Genomic DNA, 17,633 nt, shown 5'->3' with positions numbered 1-17,633 from the left:
TTTTAGATTCAATGAAAAGTTCAATTTTATTCTTTTGGTCGGAGATTTGTTTTCTCCACTTAGAGTCAAAAAAGGCGCCGAGCCCTACCGATCAAAAAGATAGGTAGGGCTCGGCGCCTTTTTGACTCTGGCGCCGTCGTGTTCCGCACGACCTTGCACAAAGGGACGGCGCGGCCCTGGACATCAACAACATTAAAATAATGAAATGTTCAATCAAATCACATTTTTGATTGTATGAAGCCAAGCACGTGTATAAACGTAAGAAACCGCTTGAGTTTAATTGGAATTAGAAAGGAACATTAAAAAATAAAAATAAAATATGGTCCATTTACTTCAAAACCAGCTCAATCCAAATCATTTTTATCTATAAGTAACTGGACAAGACAGCAAATTTAAGTAAGAAAACAAATGCAAAGTTTCACGTCAAATGTTTTTCAAACGAAAAAATGGAAAATTTAAATGACAGAGCATGATATGTATAATATTTTCGCCTCTCCTGTAAAATTTAACAAGACGTTCAGTTCAGAACTAGACGAACCTACTTTCTCGCATGTCAACATCGACTTTCTAGTATCTGTAATCAATATTTTCAAAATTAGCTAAAATCGCAAATTATGTCAAACATGATTTTTTAATATTTTAAACTGATTTATAGAAATAAAATATGCTTCGTTTAGCTAAAGAAATGATGTTTAAAAATAAATAAACGAACAAATAAAGTAGTAACACCTTTTAAACAAAGCAGCTAATACATTTTTTTTCCATTAAAAAAAATCTTTAATCGTTTTCAAAAAGAGAGAGAGAGAGAAAAAAAAAAGAACTAAAACTAATTAGCTTCTTAAAATAAATACATCATATATATATAAAAAAAATCGTTTGTTTTTCCCCTGTTGTCAAAAAATAATTTAAAAAATGAATAAATGTACTTTCAAAAAAATCGTCTGCGCATATCTTTATGTAGAACCAAACATGTAAAGGACTCCGAATTTCTCCGCCAAAAAGTGAATACATAACTTAAAATATTAGAGTGAAAATAAAAACAAATCTATTAACAACAATTATTTCACAGTAAAAAAACATGGCTGCGGAGTCGGAGTCAATCTCATTTTGGAGTCAGATTCGGGAGCTGAAGGTTTTAAATTTAAAGACACGGAGTAGGAATCGGTTATTTTCCCTTCAAGTCCTCAACTCTGCCAATGTTTGCGGAATCGGAATCAGACTTATTTTAAGATAAAGGAGTCGGTTTCGAATTTCCAAGAGTCGGAGTCTTTAATTTTCCCTCCGTGTATATATTTTTGCCTATGCTGCGAAGTCAAGAGTCGAAGCCAGGGTGACGGAATCCGACTAATTTTCGGACACAGGTGTCGGAGTCGGAAACAGGTGCCCCAAAAATTCTCATAGTCAGAGTCAGGAGTTGTTCGTCAAGAGCTATTTCTAACAAAATTTGTTTGAAGTAAATCCGCCTTTAAGTTAGAAATCTATATTTAAGTTTCCTTATAAGCGCTAATGTTAAGGGATTTGAACTGTTCAAAATTGAACGGAAAATTGTTCAAATCAAAAAGATATTTTCGATACATGTTCTTCATCAAAAACTTTTTCCTACAAAGTTTGTTTGAAGCCACTACGCCTCTAAGTTCAAGATTTATTTTTGCCTTGAATTTCCCCGTAGGCGCTAATGGTAAGTTTTTTTGAACTGATCAAAATTGAATGAAAAAATGTTCAAATCAAAGAATAAAATTTGAGAATGAGGTGTCCTCTCCGAGATCTTTCGAACGAAAAAAAAAAAAGAAAAATTGTTCGAAATGGACCATTCACTCAAAAGTTATTAGGAGGGGACCGACAGACAGACCGACAGTCATTTTCCCCATCTCAATACCCTACTTTCCGAATTTTAATTTTTCGATACTTATTTAATTATTTAAAATTTATTTTTGACTTTGTTCTTTTTTTCGCAATTTTTTAAGATGCATTAAGCCTTCTTTCATGCTTTTTTCTTCTTTCTCTGACTTTTACTGGGAAAGTAGACAAAAAATGGATTGTGCTCATTTTGTAACTAAACGCTTCATTAACATACATTAGCTGAAATGTAATTCGTATTCACTTGTGTAGTTTTTATACTGAAGGATGATTAAGTCTCACATTTCCGCGATGTGCAACCTCATTTGAACATTTTTTAAGCTTTTCCCAGTGATATTATCTGTTCAAAACTAAATGACACCAAGTTGACACTGAGAAGATATCCTTTTAAATTTCTCTAGATAATGCATGTACATGCGTGCACCATGATTGCCTTTTTTTTAAAAAATAATTCTAAAGAGAACACTAAATAAAATATTTTATGTCTCTGATTATTGCTCTTTGTGGTGCCCAAAATTATTTCCCCCTTCTTGCACATACGCATGTACTCTCTGAACTTCAGTTTTTGAGTAAGTAAAATCCTCAATTTACCTGAAGAAACTAAGAATTGCAGCGAATGATAAAATACGAGCATGTATATATATATACCTACATCCTACACGTGATGAGAAAAGATATAGGGCATAAAAAAAGAAAGAAAGAAAATTGCAATATTAATCTCCACAAGACATCTTTTTGTCGGATATCTTTTCATCCAAAAGCTCACGTGTTTTGCATTGAAAAAGGGGTTCCTTGTAACCCCGAAACACGTGTCTGCTGTAATCTACAATTTGGGCAATTTACCGTTGTTATTTCTTTTTCTCTTTTCAAGCACAAAGGTATTTTTTCAACTGTAATGCGTTGATTATTGTATTCATTAAACCCCTGTACGGCGACCTTAGTCTCCGAGGAGACAATTGTTTCCAAAATTTTCAATGACAAACAATACGACGGAAGAAAGAGTTAGACGTTATGTTTACATATTCCTTCGTTCCACGATTACTGATTGATTACCATTCAGTTATTGCTAGCACTTGAAAAACATTGAAATCTGATTCCGACGATTCTCAGTAAATTTATCGCGTTTCCGATTTGAATGTTTGGACAGTTTTTCCCAGACGAAAAGGGTATTTCCCCCAACGGAAAACCCCACGGCTATTCGGTGAAGAATCATTTTCTCTGTTTGAACACAATGAGAAGTAGCAAAAATATTTACTCGGGTGAGTGATATAAAAAGATCTCCTCCTGAGCATGACATTCAGATCATCTGCTTTGCTAAATAATCAAATTTGAGTTCTTCCTTCTGTGTGAGTGAAAGGAACTTTGATGAACATGAAGGTTTTCTTTGTCGTCATGGCATTCTGCTTTGCTCTAAACGAAATGGGTAATTGTCTATCTTTGTGTATTTTAATTAATTGCATCGTGTTAAAAAACGGAAAATATTTTATTTGCTTTTGAATATTTTTTTTTCAATTAATTTTATTTCAATTTTTGCTATTGTAGGACCAAAAAAAAAAAAAAAAAAAATCAGTTCTAGACTCAAAACATCTTTCCAAAAAAAAAAAAAAAAACCCTTTAATAAAAAGTTTAACGTTTCAGATATCACAAACTGGTTAGTCATTGATGATAAATTTGGTAAAATTGAATCACGTGAATCAACTTTGCCCCATTGGTATGTTTGACTTCAATCGAATTTGTAAAAGGCCAATTGTTGCACTCTGCCTGGTGTATCTGTTTTAAGCTTTTTTATTTTACAAAATAAGCTGGCAACAGTTTTGAATAACTCAGTAATTCAGAAGTCACTATTTTGGAAGCTAGCCTTGAATAGGGTCGTTTCGAAAATTTTCAAAGTATTTTTTTCTGAAAAAGCATGCTTAAAAACATAGAATCCGACAATTTTTTAAATAATTTCATTAAGTTTAATATTAAAAAAAAATACTTAAATCGGTGCTCTTTCATCGTTTAACGCTTCTGTCGATGACATCACAAATGATGAAATGCCATTCAGTGTCGCCATTTTCACGGTCCAAAATATTTAATTCGCATCTTTACTCACGTGTATTGGCAACGATATGGTTGATAGCAAGCGTAGAGCGCAATTGTAATTCGCTTCTTGATTATCATAACGTGGAAATGCGGTAGAAAGTTGCGCCATAGTGCATCATTTGTGACGTCATAAAGACCACGCCTTGTTTGAAGAATCGGACATTTTAAAAAATTGATTAGAGAGAGAGAGAGATTTGTAGATGGAAGCTTTTTATCCGCAAGCTCTTTTTTTTTTTTTGCATTCAAAAAGAATCAGATTTGTTTTTACTCATAAGATTTTTTTTTTTTAATGAAAAAAGGATTCCTTAAAACCTCAAAACACGTTTCAACAATTCTTGTTCCTATTTGTGTCATTACAATTTCGTTATCTGATAGTTAGTTACTAATTTATAAAAGATCAATTCAATTTTGATGTAAGAAATATTTTTACTTAAAATGTCCTTGGTGAAAGACTTTCAAAAGCATGTCATTGTTTCAGAAAAGTCACTCCAAATACCTATTTTCTTAAATCTTAAAGCAACGTTCTTTATGAAAGAAAATATATCAAACACTGTTATTATTATTATCACCATCATCTGCATTAGAAAAACACTGCAAGAAATAAATCCTATTTAAATCTTGTATTGAAAAGTAATTGCATAACTACGAGTATCTCTAAGGTGATAGTGACTTTTCCAAATTAAATTATAAAATGAAATGTTATTTTACACAAGTGCAGTTGAATTATACACAATAGTCTTCACTCTATTTTTTAGCTAATTATAACTTTGAATAATTAAAATCATATTTAAATTTTTGATGCATCTATATAGTGAACTGGATGACTTATTATAAAATCAGATTCATTTCCAATTAATGAATTAGACGAATGAAAATTTGCTTTGCTAGAGTTTTGTGTGTCCAGTCCAGTCTTAAATTTCTTTACTCCTCCAAACTTAAAAAAAATGCATTCAAATATGTTTTTTTTTTTTTTCGAAAACACTTCTATTTCATTTGTCTTAAAATGTTATTACTTTTATTTTAGTTCTTTGCCAGGAGAAGCCAAAAGAATATAAAGTTGGAGAGGTAATATAGTTTCTTGCATTTCTTCAGCTTATTATGTATTATTATTATTATTATTATTATTATTTTATAGTTTTACAAAAGTTTTGTTTTTTCTTTCTGTGAGCGGAGGGTGTCAGAAAGGGCGTTTGCACGCTTCTGATTTTTCCCATGTAATTGTGGCTTTGAGATATTATCTTGTTTCATACAAGTGAGCCTAGTCGCTTTTTTTTCTCTCTGCAGTCTGTGACGCAGATAAAAATAAAAAAAATAGTCTGCAAGTAAAAATATTAGATTGATCCTAAAATTACAATCAGCACCGAGAAATATTTAAAAAGACGATGTTAATGCAAGTACATGCTATCAGTGGATTACACCGCAGAAAATATCATATAAGTCTTCTTTAGCTGAAATTTAAGATTTTTTAGTTTAAAAGTTTTAGGTTTTTTCTTTCTTAACTAAAAAAATGTCTGCAGACATTCTCAAGAATCTGCGACTCACGTCGCAGCGTCCAGCTGTTTCTGCTACTGGGTATGTGAGTGCATTTTATGATACAGGATACATTATACGCCGAGTAGTTACCCCCCCCCCCCCGTCCTCTATATTCTCATAAATGACTTTTAAAAAAAAATTTAATTGAGTGTAGAACTTGCACATCCTGGTCCCTGGTGTAAATATGCATGCACGAATTTGCAACTTTCCAATACCACCAATTACTCAAAGAGAACCGCCAATAAACTTTAAAGTAAACGTCTTGTGCCTACGGTTTTTGGTCGGAATCAGGCCCCGCTCCTGTATTAGGGGCCTCCTAAGGCGGCAGATTTTAAGGGCGGCAAATTTCGAAGTTGAAAAAGTGTGAATATCTGTTTCAGAACCAAATAATTTCCTGCTTCAACGCTAAAACTATAATAATAATAATTTATAGTGTGTACCAATGCTTGGATATGCAAAACATATTTCAGAATTTCACAAGAAATTCAATTTAATTTTAAAGGCGAAAAAATGCATGATTTAATTGTCTTTTGACAATAATATCTGTTTCAGTGCCATAAGATGCACTACTTTAATATTAAAAAAATATAATGTAATGTGTGTACCAGTACTTGGATATGCAAAACCCAGTATGGAATTTAACTAGAAATTCACTTTAATTTTAAGCATTTTGCTATTATTTTTATTTTATTAATATATTTTTATTTTATCAATGGGAGGGGGGGCGGTACTTGCCAACATCGCCTAGGGCGGCAGAACTACTAGGGACGGCACTGGGTCGCGTCATACTTGTAATAAAGAGTCGGTTAAATCTTGAACCTCCCGAGAATTTCTCAATTCAACTCAAGACTGAACTTTATAATTCTGTGCTTTCCCTTCCTTCTCAATTTCACACCAAGGTAAGCCTTGGGCTTTTTTTAATGTTATCCGAAATACTTGTTCCAAGTACAGTAAAACGTGTGTAAGTTGACCACTTGCGGTGCACTACTTTAGTGGTCAACTTAAGCAGGTGGTCAACTTACAGAGATTGAATTATATGATTAGTGCTAATTCCGTGCCTGAAAGCATCGGTCAACTTACACAAGGGTGGTCAATTTCACACGTTTTACTGTATTGTAATTTTTGCACAAACTTCGAACAACTTTTCCATACTTATTATAACTTACCTCAAGAACTCAGAATATTAATATCAATTAAATAGTTCTTAATTCATTTAATATTTTTATATTCCGAACACTATTGCATTCAATATAGCTGTTCATGAATGAGAAATCGTTCTAACAGGATTAATTATTTTACAGCCCCAATTCAGCTTACAAGCAGCTGGCAGTGGCAACAACAGGAAGAATTTCCAAGGCGGATATAACGCTGGAGTGGGAACCAAAGTATGGGAGAGCAAGAATAAGGACAGAAGCTTGGAACTTGGAGTCAACTACGGCCAGGGATTTGCACGTGTGGATGGACATACGTTCAAGTCGCCTCCTCAATATGGAATCGGTGGTACTTTTAGGTGGGGCAAGAAATGATGAATTATATTTAAAGCATTGTGTTCTGTGAAAAGAGCTTATTTTGTATGAATTGATGGGAAATAAATATTTCAGTCGGTTCATTTTTGTCAATCAAACGAGTACAGTGTGATTGAATACAGGGTTGACGAAGATACAGAAAATTTCTACTCACTTGCATGTGGAAAAATATGTTTTACTTAAAGCATCCAGTTTTTGAAAATAGTAGCTGAAATACAGTGGCTCCCAAAAGTGTTCGTACACCTACGACTTTCAATGAAATAGGACCCTATCCATTGGTTGAAATATTAACTTTAATCATGAATTTATTCGAAAATTTTTGAGTCTACGATGACTTTTGTGGCGTATTATTTATCTATCTTTTCCTTTTTTTGACCTAGTTCAAAAAGAAGATCTGTCAATATTTTGAAAAAAACTACAAGGTTTCATTTAGAATAACATAGGAATGATGTGGGGAAAAAAAAAAAAAAAAAAAAAAAAAAAAACCCTTTATATTCGAATTCAGTTTCGGGTTATTTTGGTTTTACTAAAAAATTTCAAAGTGTACGAACACTTTTGGGAGCCACTGTATACTGAAACGTGACGGCTAACAGTTCGAAGAATTACTTTGAGATCGTTTTATTTCTAACTAGCGCGCGGTACCCGCACGGCTTTGTCCGTAATAGAAAATTAAAAGGTCATTTGGTTCGCCTGTTTATTTACAAATAATGGATGATGAATTTTTTGCGAATTTGCTATGTTAATTTTGCTCGCTCCATGTTACGGTTCCACGTCATGATAATTTGGTCATTTACTCTTCCACGTTATGATAATTTGCTTGGTAAAATGTTCTTAAAATTGGAATAGAAAAAGAACAAAAACGAATTTTCGAAAAATCGCTTCGAAGTGCACACTTTTATACTACAAACTAATTCTGAGCCAAATTTCGTGAAAATCTGTCCAACGGTTTAGGTGCTGTGCGAGTCACAGAGAGACATCCCGACAGAGATCCAGATAGATATCCGGACAAACTTTGAGCTTTATTATTAGTAAAGATTAATTGATTGATATTCACATTGAAATCTTACATATTTTTGAAGTTTATTTCTTAAGTTACTTTTCATGTCCTTAGACTGTTCATCTGATTTCACTTGCGTGTGAAAGTGCCTAATAGGATTCGCGTAGTGTCTCATTAATACGCCATTCTGTTTTTCGAACTTCTTTAAAATTCGAGTATACTTGCAATATTTAGAGCAGATCAGTGTTAAGTATGTGAGCTATTCTGTCTTTATGTGCAATTAGAAAGAATGAACACCGTTTGTTTTAATTTATTTTATTTATTTTTATTTATTTTGTTATTTATTTATTTATTTATTTATTTATTTATTTATTTTTGAGCAAGAATAGCTATCAGTTAAATATGGTTTAAATTAAAAAAAATGTTTTAACATCAAATATATTTCGAAATGAAAGAACTTTAAAATAAAATGTAAAATAGAAAGATTATTTCTATTAACTTGGTTGGTTCACATTAAAAACCATGAAAAATAGGATAAGTATATAACTAGATTACAATACTCAAAAATTGTAGTTGGTTTTAGTATTTTTGTATTTATATTAATTCTGAAGCAGCAAGTAAATACCCATAAGAGATTGAGAAATAGACGGTGTGTAGCATTGTGCGAATAGTTTTTACTACACTGCCTCTCCCCCTCAAACTTTTAATTTAAATTTTATTCGCTGCTTTAGAATTAATATAAACACAAAGAGACTAACGGCCCACCCCGACCTTGTTCGAATTGCAAATCACTATTTTAAATAGATAATACCGTATGTCCAAATGAGTGACCCATTTCAACGAAAATTCAAACCAGAATGGGTCGTCAGTATGTAGATATTATCAATTATCTATTTTACAACTTCATGGTTTTTCACATTTATGTTTTCTTTTGATGAAATTTAAAAATAAATTGATTATCCGCATTTCCATGGAGTATGAGACAATCACAATCCAGAAACAAATAATTGGCTGCTGTTAGAAAATCAATTTCGACATACGGGAAAGCGGGTTTGCTTTCTTCTGGAGGAACTTTTTCCTTACCAGCAGTGCATGTATTAAGAAATAAACGAATACCTTTGCCCAAAAAGGTAAAAAGATAATCATTTGCGTTAAATAACACATACACATATTTGTAAAAAGAAAGAAAGAAAAATGCATAAAATGTATATTTCTGGGTTACAAGGAATTCATTTTTCAATGCGAAAAGATGTGAGCTTGTATAGAAGTACAGTGAAACCTGTGTTTAAGAATACTGTGTATAACAAAAAACCTGTCTATATGATATTTTGTTTGAACTCGGAAAAATTCTCGTTTACCCACTATATCTTCAACCTGCTTCTAGCGATAGTCACATTTCACATGCAACTGTCTATAATAAGTTATGCCTTTTTTTAGTGGCAAAAGCAAGTTTTTTGAATATTTCACAGCTTTTTCTATTTTCAAAAATATGTCTTAAATAGGAGATGACAGTTGATGGAAGCACTATGCTAAGAAAATTCAGGACAGTTAGGGAAAAAGCTAAACCATACAGGTATCCAGTTGATAAGGGATTAAAACAAATTGATGCCGAAAAAAATATGGAATTTCTTTGTCAACCATAGCCACTTTGCTAAAAACGAAAAAAAAGAAAGAAAACAATATTGGAAATGCAGTTGGAACAAGAAAAGAAAATGTTTTTGCCTAGCACGTATGTTTGTTTTCAATTTTTATCTTGCTTATGAAAGCTTAAAATTGTTAAACGGAGAAATCACATGTTATTAAATTATGATATTTTTATATACACTGCTAGAGGACCCGACAGACGTTGTTCTGTTCAAGCTTTGTAAACTGAAAAGTTAAAATTTTCATAAACTATCAAGTGGTTGAACTGTTTTGTTGAAAAAAAAATAAGTAAAAAGAAAATGTTTTACGCTGCTTGGTATCAGAATGCGTATATTTATTACAACTTGATTTATCTAATGCCCACTGAAAAGTTGTTTTATTAACTATTTTTCTCCCGTACTTGATGGTTTGTTCCTTCAGCCATACTCAAAGAATTAAAAGCGTCCTCAGATATTAAATGTAAAACAATAAGTACCAAAGTACCCATCTAGAACAAACGGGAAATCCCGCTGCAACATCTCCCATATATGAAAAAGAATAAAACAATCGAAAGGATAACGTTTAAAAAATTGATAAAGGTAAAAACAGTTCTCTGAATAAGCGAAAGTCACTCCTCCCCCCCCCCCCTCCCAATGTAAAATAAACACATTCTTCAACTAAAATGACTAAACACTCTTTGAAAACGAAAAACAATTTTTGCAATTTGAAATACTTCACCAAATAAACAAAAAATACAATAAATTACATTAACAGTAGCTTTAAACAAACGATCACGCAACTCTATTGTTTATGGTCAAAGTCACCAAGTCACCACGTTACTGCAATCCAGTCGAGCAGTGAGCGAAGCTAACTCCGGACATGAAATACAGGGGGGGGGGGGGGAGAAGTGAGACACTTCGTGATACAGGGGGGTGGGAGGTGTCCCAATTTTTTGAAAAAAAGTTTGACATTAATCACACTCACAGGGATGCCCATCCCTCCAAGAGCAAAGGGCGCGCCCCCTAAATACCACGAAGAACGCTCCCCTCACAAAAAGAGAAAAATAGCAGTTAAAACACCCTCTCCCCTAAAATTTGTAATGGCCCTGTCTGCGCCATGATTCCTTCGAGGTTGATGGCACCCCCTGCATTATTACATTATTTATGGATAACCACTAAACTCGAAATGCGTTTGGATTTTTTTTTTTTTTTTTTTGCAAATTTATGATTTTTAATCACTGTATAGTGATTAAAAAAAGAAAGAAAAAAAAAAAGCGGTTAACCTGAACGTGATCGTGTATTTGTGATGAAAGTTTTTGAAACTTAGAAAAATCATCCGTTTTGAAATGAAGTAAACTAACTGCATATGCTGCCATCTACTGATAATTTTCAGAATAATATAAAATTTTACTCTATAAAAATACCGTGTCCAATAATAACTAATATCTTCGACAAGTTCTTTTAGAAAGAAAATATTTCATAAGCTATATTTATGCTGTTCCTAAAAACTTTGCGAAATAACTTGTCTGACTATTCAAACTTTTACTTGGCTTCTAAGATTGTAAGTTTTTGTAAGTGTAAGTGTTTGGATATTTATTGCGATAACTTTAGGTTGCAATTGACTTGAGTATGTTCCAAGACTCCGAGGCAATACTTTTCCTTTTTTTTCTTCTTAAGAATAACTGTAGCTATTAAAAAAAGTGAGGGGGATGAGGAATTTCAGTTCATTGGAAGTGCTGAAAAATGCTCAGGGTTCATTTAAAGAGAAAATTATGAAATAAAATTATACATAATAAGTAATAAATAAGCATTGAGCGAAAATCAATAGAAATATCTTTAACTAAGCATTATATTACCACAAGATATTTTACATTACAAATAGTTTCCAGAATTTAGAGTATTTGTTTTTCCAAGTTCAATTCCCACTTCATTCTACTAAAAATCTGTTTATCATTTATCAACATCAAAGGAAAAGTATTGTTACAAATCCTGTAAATAGTAATTATTGTAGGAAGGTAACCTGTAAATAGTTTCCCGTAATGAATATACAACCCCTTTTTCATTCGGCTAAAGTATACGACCCCTATTTTCTTTCTTTTCATTGATAACGGTCTACTACTTTACAGAAACGTGTGGAATATTTGAGAAATTTCTTTTCGGTGTATTTAAGCCGTTAGCGATGGATAAAACAGTTAGTTTCGATTGATATTTCGAACTGAGAGCATTTTGCTCTGTTTATAGCGAGGCATTTCGCTGTGTTGTTTTCGTATTTGGAAGTAAATACGTGTGTAAACGTTGAGTTTACGGTGTTGTGTGATAATTGCTTAATTGCTGATGAATAATTTAGCAGTTGTTGAAGATCTTTCCTGTACATAAGTGTAAATAAACTTCCTGTGTTTTTATCAAGAACTGTGTTTTCATTTCAAGAAAGTGGAAGTCGCATCGAATCCGTTACAATTTGGCGCCCAACGTGGGGCTTCTTCTGGACTTTCTTGGAGTAAGTGTGACTTTGGACATTTTTTCATAAAGACTGTTTGAATTTATAGACTTTGTTTTTATGGTGATTACTCGCGCAATGGATGACCAATTAAAACAACTTCTGGAAGCAATTAATGCTGTGAAAAGTGACCTGACCGAAAGTTTGGTAGCTAATCAAGAACAATTAAAAAATGAATTGGCGGCTAATCAAGACCAATTAAAAAAGTGATCTGACTGCAAGTATGTTGGCAAATCAAGACCAGTTAAAAAAGCGATTTAAACGGTGCTGAAAAAGGACTTAACGTCTAACCAAGAAGAAATTAAAAACGACCTTATTTCGGTAAAGACTGTGATGGAAAATAAATTTAATGACATAGAGCATCGAGTGGATGCAATTGAAGAAAAATTTGATACCGTTGAAAGCCGATTCAATGCTGTAGAAAATAAATTTGAAGATGAAGATAGAAGATTTCATCTACTTAAAGAAGAGATCTTTAAGGACGTGGAAAGGAGATTGGCGACCGCGGAAAGCAGCTCTGTACAGTTTGGCGCTCCCACATCGGTTGCTCGACCGTCCATTAAACTTGCCACATTTGATGGGAAAACTTCGTGGCAGGTTTACAAAACTCAATTCATGATAGTGGCGGAAGCGAACGGATGGGACTCTGCTACCAAGGCCTGTCATCTTGCAGCATCCCTGAGAGGTGACGCAGCGGACATTCTCCAGACCCTTCCGGACAGCCAGCGCCTGGATTTCGCCGCCCTCATATCTGCGTTGGAGCTTCGCTTCGGTGAGAAGTGCCAGAAAGATTTCAGCCGACTCCAGTTGAAATCCCGTTTCCAGAAAACCGGGGAAACCCTGCAAGAGCTAGCGGCGGACGTCGAGAGATTGTCTCATCTTGCTTTTTGTGACTGTCCTGCGGATGTTCGAGACAACCTGGCACTCAACTACTACATCGACGGGGTTCGAGATCCGGAAATCCAGAAAGCTCTACGGATGGCGGATGTCAAAGACCTGAATTCTGCCGTTGTGTATGCGATGAGATACGAGGCCGCCCAAGAAGCAACCCGTGTGGATCGCCATCTAATCCGGACTCAGGAAGATGATGAGTCTGATTCCAGGTCGTCCCACCTCGCTGAACTTGAGAGACAACTCGGTGACTTGACAAGACATTTGAGCAGCATAACAGCCCAAAAGAAACAAGAGCAGAAGTGCTGGAAATGCGGTAGTGAAGGACACCTGCGAAGGAGTTGTCCGGCTCGCCAAGCTCACGCGAGGGAAGGAAATCACCACCACTAAAGCTCTGCAGATTTCCTCTTCTAGTAGTGGCAGTGATGGACTTTTCATTTACGCACATGTAAATGGGAACCCCTGCAGACTGATTGTCGACACTGGAGCCAATGTGACAATCATTAGGACAGATGTGGCTCGTGAATTTGGATTGAAACTGCTGTGGACATCGCCACGCGTAAGTCTCCAGACTGTGACAGGTGACAAAATTGAGATTGACGGTAAAGTGGACTTGGAAATAGTGTTTGGGAATGCCACCTACCATCATACGGCATTCGTCGCTAATATCACGGACCCCTTCATTCTCGGATTGGACTTTTTGAAGAAATATGACTTCACTCTCGACTTTAAGACTAATGAGCTGCACTCGATGAGAGAAGACATAGCCGTTTTCCCTGCAGAAAGTGATGTAAAATCCGCTCATCAAATAATAGCTCAAACAGATTTATCGATTCCCTCAAGGTCAGAATCATTAATACCTGGCTCCCTTGAAGAAAGCAATAGTTTTCGATTTGGACTCATTGAATACCCCAACTTAAGCAATAACCCAAAAGGAGTGCTGGTGGCATCTACGCTTGTGGACCTTTCCAAGGATGTAATTCCTGTGAGAGTCGCCAACGTGAGTGAAAGGCCAAGGAATATCCGGAAAGGCGAAGTGTTAGCAACTTGTACTCCCGTAAACTGCATCATTAGAAGAATCAATTCCCCCGAGACTGTGTCTTCTGAGTCCTTGACATCGAAGTTAATTGGGAGTGCACCCTTACCGAAGGATCAAAGAACTGCTGCGGAACAATTGGTGGACGACTTCAAGCATCTGTTTTCATCTACATCGGAGGATGTGGGCCGGACGAATTTAACGCAGCATAGGATCTACACTGGAGAACACCCCCCTATTAAACAGCATCCAAGAAGACTACCGTTCGCCAAGAAGGAAGAGGTTGAGACCCTCCTGAAAGAGATGAAGGAGAATGATGTAATCGAACCGTCATCCAGTCCTTGGGCCTCTCCCATCGTCTTGGTCCGAAAGAAAGATGGCTCCACCAGATTTTGTGTCGATTACCGACGACTGAATGAAATCACCAAGAAAGACAGTTACCTTCTTCCACGGATAGACGACACCTTAGACACTCTTTCCGGACACAAGTGGTTTTCGACCCTGGACTTGAAGAGCGGCTACTGGCAGGTTGAGATACACCCTGATGACCTAGAGAAGACAGCGTTTACAACTGGACAAGGCTTATGGCAGTTTAAAGTGATGCCCTTCGGCCTCTGCAATGCACCAGCTACGTTCGAGCGTCTTATGGAGACAGTGTTAAGAGGACTTTCCTACGAATCCTGTCTGGTCTACTTAGACGATATCATCATCGTGGGACGCAGTTTCGAAGAACATCTGGCAAATCTTAGGAAGGTGCTGCAAAAGCTTAAGGAAGCCAATTTGAAGTTAAGCCCGTCCAAATGTAATTTGTTCCGCCGGGAAGTGAACTACCTTGGTCACATCATCTCTTCTGAAGGTGTACAAACCGATCCAGAAAAGGTATCTGCGGTCAGGAGTTGGAGTCGTCCCGAAAACATCCATCAGCTGCGAAGTTTCCTGGGGCTCTGCACGTACTACAGGAAGTTTGTAAAGGGTTTTTCCAACATTGCACGACCTTTGCATAAGCTGACGGAGAGCAAGCAAAAATTTGAATGGTCCAAAGAATGCGAAGATGCATTTCTACGACTGAAGGAGGCTTTAACATCAACGCCTATTCTCTCATATCCTCAGCCTGGAAAATCCTTCATCCTAGACACTGATGCGAGCAACGAGGGAATTGGAGCTGTTTTATCCCAAGAAATTGACGGAAATGAACATGTCATCGCTTACTGGAGCAAATGCTTATCAAAGTCGGAGCGAAATTACTGCGTCACCAGAAAGGAGTTACTGGCCATAGTGAAAGCTGTAGAACACTTCCATCATTACCTTTACGGCCGAAAATTTCTGCTTCGGACAGATCATGCCTCATTAACTTGGCTTTTGAACTTCAAAAATCCGGAAGGTCAGATAGCCAGATGGATACAGCGGATCCAGGAATATGACATGGAGATCAAGCATCGAAAAGGGTTATCTCACGGTAATGCTGACGCTTTATCAAGGAGACCCTGTCCTGAGAACTGCCACTATTGTTCCCGAATCGAGAAACAGTACGGAACGACTAGCCCTACCGCCTATCAGGTGACAGTGACTCCAATATCATCAGAACCTGATCCATGGAGTGACGACCAAGTTCGAAAAGATCAACTTGAAGACCCCGACATAAAACCAATTTTGGAGTTCATGGAAAGTGACAGTCGGCGACCTAGCTGGCAGGACGTTTCCATCTTCAGTCCTGCAACAAAAAGATATTGGGCTTTATGGAATTCGCTCCATTTACGGAACGGCGTGCTGTACCGAAAATGGGAATCTGATGACGGCAAAACATCTAGGTGGCAGTTACTACTTCCCCGATCAAGGATTTCAGATGTTCTGAAAGAAATACATAGTAGTGCGACTGGAGGACATTTTGGTGTCTTGAAAACGCTTAATAAAGTTCGGGAGCGCTTCTTCTGGAGCAAGGCGAAAGATGACGTGGAGAAGTGGTGCCATTCTTGTGACGCCTGTGCTGCTCGTAAAGGACCGAAGAAGAGAAGCAGAGGGAAGCTACATCTGTACAACGTTGGAGCTCCTTTCGAACGAATTGGGATCGACATCCTGGGTCCTCTACCAAGAACTGCTGATGGGAACAAATACGTTCTTGTTTCCATCGACTATTTCACGAAATGGCCCGAAGCGTATCCCATTCCAGATCAAGAAGCTACCACCGTAGCAGAGACTCTAGTCCAACATTGGATCTCGAGATATGGAACACCTTTGCAGATTCATTCCGACCAAGGGAGGAATTTCATCTCTGCTGTTTTTAAGGGCCTATGTCAAATATTCGGAATTGAGAAAACTAGGACAACACCACTACACCCACAATCGGACGGCATGGTGGAGATATTTAACCGCACAATCCTGAATAATCTCTCACTTATGGTATCCAGAAATCAACAGGATTGGGACAAGAAGCTACCTTTGTTCCTGCTGGCCTACCGCAGTGCTGTCCACGAGACTACCGGATATGCCCCATCTCAGATGCTCTTCGGACGAGAGCTTCGGCTACCTTGTGATCTCGTCTTCGGTCGTCCTCCGGATGCGCCTTCATCGCCTGAGGAGTACATCCAGGATCTCCAGGCCCGGTTGGAAGCCGTTCATAACTTCGCACGAGAGCGAATCAACATCGCGGCGGAGAAGATGAAGACCAGATACGACACAAGGTCTACTGGACATGAATTCAACGAAGGCGACAAGGTTTGGTTATGGAATCCCATCCGACGGAAAGGTCTATCACCCAAATTGCAGTCGCATTGGGATGGACCCTACAAAGTCCTTAACCGACTGAATGACGTCGTAGTGAGGATCCAAAAATCACCTAATGCAAAACCTAGGGTTGTACATTATGATCGGTTAGCCCCATACTATGGCCATAGTTCATGAGTATTACGTAAACAACCATGGTTGATAACATAAAAGTTGTAGATAATTTTTTTTGCTTTTAATGTTTAGTAGTATTTCTTGTTATTATTGTGTTTCCTATGCATTATTGGTTATTATTTAATGTGTGTATTTGTGAACATGTGATAGATGTTTGGCACCCTTTCTGGGGATTGTACTGCCCGGGACGTGCAGTCCTTAGGAAGGGGGCAATGTTACAAATCCTGTAAATAGTAATTATTGTAGGAACGTAACCTGTAAATAGTTTCCCGTAATGAATATACAACCCCTTTTTCATTCGGCTAAAGTATACGACCCCTATTTTCTTTCTTTTCATTGATAACGGTCTACTACTTTACAGAAGCGTGTGGAATATTTGAGAAATTTCTTTTCGGTGTATTTAAGCCGTTAGCGATGGATAAACAGTTTAGTTTCGATTGATATTTCGAACTGAGAGCATTTTGCTCTGTTTATAGCGAGGCATTTCGCTGTGTTGTTTTCGTATTTGGAAGTAAATACGTGTGTAAACGTTGAGTTTACGGTGTTGTGTGTTAATTGCTTAGTTGCTGATGAATAATTTAGCAGTTGTTGAAGATCTTTCCTGTACATAGTGTAAATAAATTTCCTGTGTTTTTATCAAGAACTGTGTTTTCATTTCAAGAAAGTGGAAGTCGCACCGAATCCGTTACAATAG

The 17,633-nt window shown here is 36.4% G+C and overlaps 1 protein-coding gene across 2 annotated transcripts in view; it reads left to right on the top strand.

The window, feature by feature from the left end:
- Positions 1-7,077, top strand: part of LOC129222787 (uncharacterized) — a 41,954-nt gene extending 34,877 nt beyond the window's left edge. Inside the window, exons 1-3 of one of the 2 annotated variants that reach the window (XM_054857333.1) lie at positions 3,106-3,280; positions 4,967-5,007; positions 6,777-7,077. In XM_054857333.1, coding sequence (XP_054713308.1) covers positions 3,223-3,280; positions 4,967-5,007; positions 6,777-7,001 — 324 coding nt within the window. In that variant the 5' untranslated portion in view covers positions 3,106-3,222 and the 3' untranslated portion in view covers positions 7,002-7,077. Of the gene's footprint in view, positions 1-3,105; positions 3,281-4,966; positions 5,008-6,776 lie in introns of those variants that run through there. The other variant, XM_054857334.1, reaches the window with a different exon arrangement.
- The last annotated feature ends 10,556 nt before the right edge of the window (positions 7,078-17,633 follow it).

Source organism: Uloborus diversus, chromosome 5 (genome assembly GCF_026930045.1).
Source record: "Uloborus diversus isolate 005 chromosome 5, Udiv.v.3.1, whole genome shotgun sequence".
In the NCBI taxonomy this organism is placed as follows: Eukaryota; Metazoa; Arthropoda; class Arachnida; order Araneae; family Uloboridae; genus Uloborus; species Uloborus diversus.
The sequence above is the reverse complement of the archived record's forward strand: the minus strand, read 5'-3'. Positions and strand labels throughout refer to the sequence as shown.